This window comes from Sinocyclocheilus anshuiensis, unplaced genomic scaffold (assembly GCF_001515605.1).
Source record: "Sinocyclocheilus anshuiensis isolate Anshui unplaced genomic scaffold, SAMN03320099.WGS_v1.1 scaffold402, whole genome shotgun sequence".
Classification (NCBI taxonomy): domain Eukaryota; kingdom Metazoa; phylum Chordata; class Actinopteri; order Cypriniformes; family Cyprinidae; genus Sinocyclocheilus; species Sinocyclocheilus anshuiensis.
The window spans coordinates 745,344-753,720 of NW_015542375.1; the positions used below are offsets into that span (position 1 = coordinate 745,344).

Sequence of the window (8,377 nt, forward strand, 5' to 3'; positions counted from 1 at the left end):
TTTATTAGAATTTTTTTTTTTCCCCCAGATCAAACAATCCTACTTGTGCATTTGGAAATGCAACATGCGCTTATAATCTGGCTGTTGTCAAAAGAGAAGCATCCCTGCGGTTTTCCACCTAAATTGAAATTCAGTGATTTAACAACATGTAATGAAGACATTAAGACAGCTATAAATACTAGTACTTTTTAGAATTCCCAAATCATACAATCCTACTTGCCATGTCCCAAATTGCTTGCTCGTTCACTACAAAGTGAGTGACACTAAGTTAGCTAATTCAAATGCTAATGTAAATGCCTGTTGTACACTATAAAGTGCATTATGGGTACAAAAGAGTGGGGAATGCAATTCAAACTACACAGCAGCATGGTTGACACACCACATAGTGCACTATATAGGGAGCGATGTCAGAATGAAGTTGTGAAAGTGTCCGTTATGAACTCTTTCCTGTCTCAGAGTCTTAAGAAGGTGGGAGTGATGTGGAGAGACGCGGCGCTGAGCTGGAAAGACTTCCTCCCCGAAGACGAGGACGTCAATAAATTTGTCACTGAAGAGGTTGGCGATGAATTCAGTCAAAACCGCAGCAGATTGATTGATGATTGTTACTTATATAATGTGTTGTGTGTGTGTGTGTGTGTGTGTGTGTGTGTGCGCGCACAGGGAGTGGAGTTCACTCTGGGTGAGGAGTGTGTGAGGAAGAGCAGTAAAGGGACTCTGAGTCCAGAAGACATTTCTAGAGAGATGGAGCGACTCCTGCAGGAGAAAGCAGACAACCAGAGGATCTTTGACTGGGTGGAGGTACGAATGCATGTGTGTGTGTGTGTGTGTGTAAGAGTGTGTGTGTGTGTGTGTGTGTGTGTAAGAGTCTCTGTGTGTGTGTGTGTGTGTGTGTGTGTAAGAGTCTCTGTGTGTGTGTGTGTGTGTGTGTGTGTAAGAGTCTCTGTGTGTGTGTGTGTGTGTGTGTGTGTAAGAGTCTCTGTGTGTGTGTGTGTGTGTGTGTGTGTAAGAGTCTCTGTGTGTGTGTGTGTGTGTGTGTGTGTAAGAGTCTCTGTGTGTGTGTGTGTGTGTGTGTGTGTAAGAGTCTCTGTGTGTGTGTGTGTGTGTGTGTGTGTAAGAGTCTCTGTGTGTGTGTGTGTGTGTGTGTGTGTAAGAGTCTCTGTGTGTGTGTGTGTGTGTGTGTGTGTAAGAGTCTCTGTGTGTGTGTGTGTGTGTGTGTGTGTAAGAGTCTCTGTGTGTGTGTGTGTGTGTGTGTGTGTAAGAGTCTCTGTGTGTGTGTGTGTGTGTGTGTGTGTAAGAGTCTCTGTGTGTGTGTGTGTGTGTGTGTGTGTAAGAGTCTCTGTGTGTGTGTGTGTGTGTGTGTGTGTAAGAGTCTCTGTGTGTGTGTGTGTGTGTGTGTGTGTAAGAGTCTCTGTGTGTGTGTGTGTGTGTGTGTGTGTAAGAGTCTCTGTGTGTGTGTGTGTGTGTGTGTGTGTAAGAGTCTCTGTGTGTGTGTGTGTGTGTGTGTGTGTAAGAGTCTCTGTGTGTGTGTGTGTGTGTGTGTGTGTAAGAGTCTCTGTGTGTGTGTGTGTGTGTGTGTGTGTAAGAGTCTCTGTGTGTGTGTGTGTGTGTGTGTGTGTAAGAGTCTCTGTGTGTGTGTGTGTGTGTGTGTGTGTAAGAGTCTCTGTGTGTGTGTGTGTGTGTGTGTGTGTAAGAGTCTCTGTGTGTGTGTGTGTGTGTGTGTGTGTAAGAGTCTCTGTGTGTGTGTGTGTGTGTGTGTGTGTAAGAGTCTCTGTGTGTGTGTGTGTGTGTGTGTGTGTAAGAGTCTCTGTGTGTGTGTGTGTGTGTGTGTGTGTAAGAGTCTCTGTGTGTGTGTGTGTGTGTGTGTGTGTAAGAGTCTCTGTGTGTGTGTGTGTGTGTGTGTGTGTAAGAGTCTCTGTGTGTGTGTGTGTGTGTGTGTGTGTAAGAGTCTCTGTGTGTGTGTGTGTGTGTGTGTGTGTAAGAGTCTCTGTGTGTGTGTGTGTGTGTGTGTGTGTAAGAGTCTCTGTGTGTGTGTGTGTGTGTGTGTGTGTAAGAGTCTCTGTGTGTGTGTGTGTGTGTGTGTGTGTAAGAGTCTCTGTGTGTGTGTGTGTGTGTGTGTGTGTAAGAGTCTCTGTGTGTGTGTGTGTGTGTGTGTGTGTAAGAGTCTCTGTGTGTGTGTGTGTGTGTGTGTGTGTAAGAGTCTCTGTGTGTGTGTGTGTGTGTGTGTGTGTAAGAGTCTCTGTGTGTGTGTGTGTGTGTGTGTGTGTAAGAGTCTCTGTGTGTGTGTGTGTGTGTGTGTGTGTGCGCGTGCCAGAGTTGTAAAGTATTTGAGTAAATGTAACTAATTACTGTACTTGAGTATCCTTTCGGATACGTTTTATTTTTACTGAGTATCAAAGATATTAGCAACCTTTACTCTCTACTTCACTACATTTTTGAATGAGTATCTGTTAGGGGTGGGGGGAAAATGTGATTCTTAGATGCATCGCGATGCAGACGTGGAGGATTCTGAATCGATTCACAAATGTCAAAAATCAATTTTCTATTTCTTAAATCAGACCGGCACCGTCTGCGTTAAAAGCTATCGTATGGAAGCACTTTGGCTTCTATGAAGTTGAAGGGGGAGCCACACTATATGCAAGTTGTCAAGCCAGACTAAAATATTTTGGAAACACAACAAATATGAGAAACCATATTACAGAATATGCTTAAGTCTGTGTTAATTTACTACAAGTATGCTGCTACAGGCACATGTTTCATTTCCTGTTGGTTCTTTGTAACCTTCTTGTTGACTTGCCAAATCACTGATATTTGTTTTATTAATAAAAGATCTTGGAAGTAAATTAATTATGGGTCATTCCAGATACTTAGCTTCAATAGTCAGACAGTGAGAAAAAAGCAAATCTGTATTAAAACAAAAGATGCATCGTTAATCGTTTTATCATCGCATCGCATCCCTCTGAATCGTAATCGTCTGTATACACCCCTAGTGTTTCTTTAGTTCTTTGTGAGTTGTTGAATGTAATGGTTGTCTGTTTGTTCTGGTTTTTCCATTAAATACCTGCACATAGATCCTGTTTTCTCCAGCTTCTCCACAACGTTACAGTTTTTCACTGCCATGTCTCTTTGACTAGTGCATCTTTGAGCCTCTAAGTAAAATACTTATGTACTGTTCAAATCAGACACTTTAAGACTTTTACTCAAGCTGTTTTGGAGTTGGTTACTTGTAACATGTCATGGAGTAATTTTCACTGCAAGCTATCTGTACTTTTACTCAAGTGTGGTTTTCAGGTATCTTTACACCTCTGGTGTGTGCCTTAAAGGGGTCATGAAATGCATTTTTAAATTATTTTATAATGTTTCCTGAAGTGCACTTATAATCTTAGTGTTTTAAATGTAAATGCTCGTTTTCTTCCCTGATTTTAGCCTCCTTGTCAGAAGGGGCGTGTCCGCTGTGAGACCACACCCACTGCTGTGATTGGCTAACTTATTTGCATATGAAATGAGCATTAATTGTGGACCTCTCTTAGATGATCACTATGATCTCCTTATTGCAATGCCATTTCTGCAATCTCACCAATGCTTTCGTCAGAGTTCTGGTGATGGGAAAAAAATATGAGCTGGATGGAAAAGGAACACAGTAGTTTTGCAAGCAAACACAAAGTTTCTTTTGGGAAATGCAAAAGTTTTAATGCTTTTGTGTTCACGGCGCAGATGAGTTTATCGGGGGAACAGATGTTTTGCAAGCCAACACAGAAGCATTGAAATATATTTTTTATCCATCATCATGTCCCCTTAGGAGCTGTACTTTACAGCTACAAATATGAATGACACAATTTAGTTCGAGATGTATTCTAGCTGTTGTAGCGGTGTTTCACCTCAGTGACCTTTGACCTCTCTCTCTCTGCAGGCCAGTCTAGACGAGCAGCAAACATCATCGAGCACGTTTGTCCGAGCGCTGATGACCACCGTCTGTCAGTGTGCCATCATCTGTGAGTCCTTTAATACAACAGGATTTGATTGTGTGTTAACTGAAATAAAAAATATGTATAATTTTATTTCAGCTAGCTGCCAATGCAACATTTCTTGTTTTTATTTAGTTTAACTTGATGTACTAAAATAATTAATTTACTAGGGCCCGAGCACCGATCATCATCTTTTCCAAAGTGAATCGCATTTTTGAGGGCCTAAACATGCTCAAAAGTTTGCACACGCGTCAGAACTGGCAAAAATGTACATCTGATATGGGTTTCAGAAGTGGGTGTGGCAAAATGGCTCGATAGCGCCACTGTAAAATTTCAACGGAGTGCGCCTCGAGCTACGTTTCACGTACATGTACGAAACTCGGTAGACACATGTAACACACCATCACCTACAAAAAAGTCTCTTGGTACAAAATCCGAAACTCAACAGGAAGTCCGTTATTTTGAATTTCCTGTAGTTTTTAATTCGATTTTTGTGTATTTTTTTTTGCCGTTTCCAGGCCTCGTACTTTGACGAACTCCTCCTACAGTTTTAATCGGATCATCTTCAAATTTGGTGAGGATTATCTTAAGGCCTTTGCGATGCTAAATTGCGAAGATCTTGAGTTTTCGTCAAGGGGCGTGTCCCTGGCGGCTTGACAAAGTTTGATGTTACGCCATGAAACAGGAAGTTGTTGTAACTCATGCATACAATGCCCAATCGGCCCCAAACTTCACATGTACACATCTAAAGGCCAATATTCAATTATAATTATAGCGCCACCTGCTGGCAACAGGAAATGACTTGTTTTACACTAACTTAAACATGCAATGTCCGATCTGCCCCTAACTTCATATGTTTGGTAAGAGTCCTGGCCTGAAAACATTTACATGCCAATGTTCCGTTATAATCATAGCGCCACCAGCTGGCAGCAGGAAGTTTGGCACATATAAAGGACTTGGACATATTCCTCCTATATTTATCACTTTAAATGCATATTGCCCACCGTTCGCTGTTTTCCTAAAGCCACCGGGTGCGAGGGCCCTTTTATCGCTGCTTGCAGCTTTAATTTTATATTAAACTTATTGATTTAAAACAAAAAAAACATAAAAATAAAAACACAACAAATAAAAATGACAAACACACACAACAAAATTACTAAAATTTTACCTAAAATAAAAATAAAATTGTAATATAACGATAAAAACTGTTGGGGAAAAAAAGTCAATAATTAATGTTAATAGTTATTTATGATTAATGTTTATGAATATTATTATAAATAATTATTGTAAATGAAATTAATAATAATAATAAAATAACTGGGTTTTTTGAGGCAACTGTAGGGAGTTTGTAAATTGTTGAGAAATCAATAATTAATGTAATATTCATATACATTAAATATATATAAATATTATAATTAATAATTAATTGTAAATGTAATAAATATTAATAAAATAATGGGTTCTTGGGGGAACTGCAGGGAGGTTGTAAGTTGTTGAAAAGTTAATAATTAATGTAATAATTATAGGTAAAGTATATAGTTAAAGTGCCAAATGAATAAATGTATATGTAAATTAAATTGTAAATTAAATAAATAATTTTAAAATAATTGGATTCTTTAGTGATCTGCAGGGGGTTTGTAAGTTGTTGGAAAGGAAATAATTAATGTAATTATTTGTAATAATTAATAAAACTAAATTTAAAAAGCAAAATACTTTTATAAATAAAATAAAAATAAAACCCTTAATAAAAAAAGATTAAATATTTGTTTAGCTGCATGTTAAGTGACCACTGATATTAGAGAACCATGAACGTGTAAATGTGTTAAATCATTCAAATGTTGAGTTAAAATTTCAGGCAGACTGCAAGGAAATATTTTAGGTCAGAAGCGATTCGACTGACAAAAATGTTTCTGAATCCCTGCATCAGCAGAACAGAGATGTTTTAGTGTTATTTTTCTTTATAATAATGTCAAAAAGTAAAAGTCACGTTGGCTTTAATGTTGTTTTCATCCTGTCGTTATCAAGGTGAGAATCCATATAAAGTAGACACTAAAGAAATTACCCAGAGGGCCAAGCTGCTGCAGCGCTACATTAAAGACGAGCAGAAGGAGCTGCAGGCGCTCTACGCCTTACAGAGTCTGATGGTGCAGATGGAGCAGCCGCCGAGTGAGTGTGTGTGTGTGAGAGAGAGAGAGAGAGAGAGAGAGAGAGACTGTGTGTGTGTGTGTGTGTGTGTGTGTGTATAATTGTTGATATTTTTTTACTAGTGGGTGCAGGACACTATAGTTCATTTATGTAAGTGAGGATAGCAAAATAAAGTAAACTGTGACAAATCATACCCAAAAATTCTTCATACAGTGGACTACTAGTAAAACTGATATAAAAAAAGTTATCTGACATTATCAAGATGAATTTGTTCTGACACAGTTTAACTCTGTTCTTGTCATAATTTATCATTTTCTAAACTATAGCCAATAAACTGTGATAGTGTGAGAAATGTTAAAGGTGTCTGAATAAATCTTGGTTTGACTGTATGTGAGCATCTCCTCGTTCAATACTAACATCGGCCCGTTTCTCTCTGCAGATCTGCTGCGCATGTTCTTCGATGTCTTATACGATGAGGACGTCATCAAAGAGGAGGGCTTTTACCGGTGGGAGTCCAGCAAAGACCCCACCGAGCAGCAAGGCAAGGGCGTGGCCCTCAAATCCGTCACCGCCTTCTTCACCTGGCTGCGCGAGGCCGAGGACGAATCAGACAACAGCTAGAGCTTAGGCCACGCCCACTACCGAGATGATTGACATGGAGGGCAAAAAAAATATTTTGAAGAAAGAAAAAAAAAAAAAAAAAGAGACAGAGAGAATGAAACATTTGGAAGATTTTCAACACCTTTTTACTTTCTGTTTTGTCTTTCCATTTGCGCAAAAAAAAAAAAAAAAAAAAAAAAATTGTTTACCTGAAACAAAATAAAGTATTAGAGGATGACAAGCCTTATCTGCTCAGAATTTTAGCTGTTAGCATTGCTACTTCCTGTTTCCTGCTCCCGCCGCCAATGGAGACTGACGTTGATGACATCACTTGTTTATGATGTCACTTCCTGGTGACAGAACGCTGCTCAGAGTTCTATTTTTCGTTCCGAAACCCTATATATATATTCGTGGGCGCTGATGTGGTTTTGAGCGGAGCGGCTGATTGTGTTGCTGTAATGAGGAGGATTGGATTGTTTTTTTTTTTTTGTGTCGTTTTCTTTGATTTGGGATTTCGTTTAGTTCTAGTGGAGTGTTCCAAGCTCTTTTTTTCTATGTTTTTTATGACGGATATCGAATTAAAAATGCAACTCGGCCCTTTCGGAGCTGTGGTTTTCAGTGTTTGTTTGTGGCTCTGGGCGACGAACTTGCTAGAGACGTTCAACTTTGACCTTTTTGCTGCTGCTGAGACGCTTCTGCCGACATATGGTTCACATCACACTTCACGAAGAAAATAAACGTTTGAGAAATAAGCAGACTTGAGGGAGACGAGGAGCGCTTGTGGACGTGCTCTTTCGCACCTGTTGTGGACTTTACGAAACAAATCATTATTACGACTTGAAAAAATATATATATAGAAATAAGTGTTTAAAAAAAAAAATACAAAAAAGCTGGAGAATGAGAGAGTACGAATACTACATGCCTTTCAGCTCCCTGGAGAGCGACCTGTAAATACATGTTTTGTTTTGTTTTGTTTTCCAATAATAAAAATGCTAACTTTAATGCCATGTATTAATTTTTGGGCTTTTGTTTTGTCTGTATTTAATTTTTTTTCTTTTTGTGGTTTAATCACCCGGCTTGTATGATTATCCTCCTCTAGTTAATGATTATAGTTTAATGAGATTATGTAAATATTTCTCTTTTTTTGCTTTAAGTATTTAATTAAGAGAAATTAATGCCTCTTTTCACATTTGAAACTGGAAGAGATAATAAAGAGCATTGCAATGAAAAAATGACAAAAACGTGTTGTTACTTTGCGGTTTTCGCGCTGAGATTTCGTTCCTTATTTCAGCGCAAATTTATCGACAAGATTTATCATGAGCTGAATATGTTTGAAAAAACTCTACAGACTGTTCCATTATAGTCGAGAATTTACTTGATTCATTTCGTCAGTTATTATTTCATCCACCTTATTTTTAACGTACAGAGCGGCGCCGCCATTTGTACATTTCATTTTGTTTTCTTGCTTTAAGAAACCGGTCTGTTAAGCTCAGTTTCTGTCTGTAAGTGACAGATTTGCAACATTCAGATGAGAATTTAGGTGTGTGTGTGAGTGTGTGTGAGAGAGAGAGTGTGTGAGTGTGTGTGAGTGAGTTGTGTGTGTGTGAGAGTGAGAGTGTGTGTGTGAGAGTGAGAGTGTGTGTGTGAGTGTGAGTGTGAGGGTGTGTGGG

The 8,377-nt window shown here is 39.0% G+C and overlaps 1 protein-coding gene across 1 annotated transcript in view; it reads left to right on the forward strand.

The window, feature by feature from the left end:
• The window catches only part of LOC107692264 (eukaryotic translation initiation factor 4 gamma 1-like), a 54,327-nt gene extending 47,409 nt beyond the window's left edge, over positions 1-6,918 (forward strand). Inside the window, exons 22-26 of the mRNA XM_016491226.1 lie at positions 457-555; positions 661-798; positions 3,908-3,989; positions 5,988-6,128; positions 6,547-6,918. Coding sequence (XP_016346712.1) covers positions 457-555; positions 661-798; positions 3,908-3,989; positions 5,988-6,128; positions 6,547-6,728 — 642 coding nt within the window. The 3' untranslated portion in view covers positions 6,729-6,918. The remainder of the gene's footprint in view (positions 1-456; positions 556-660; positions 799-3,907; positions 3,990-5,987; positions 6,129-6,546) is intronic.
• Positions 6,919-8,377: the final 1,459 nt, after the last annotated feature.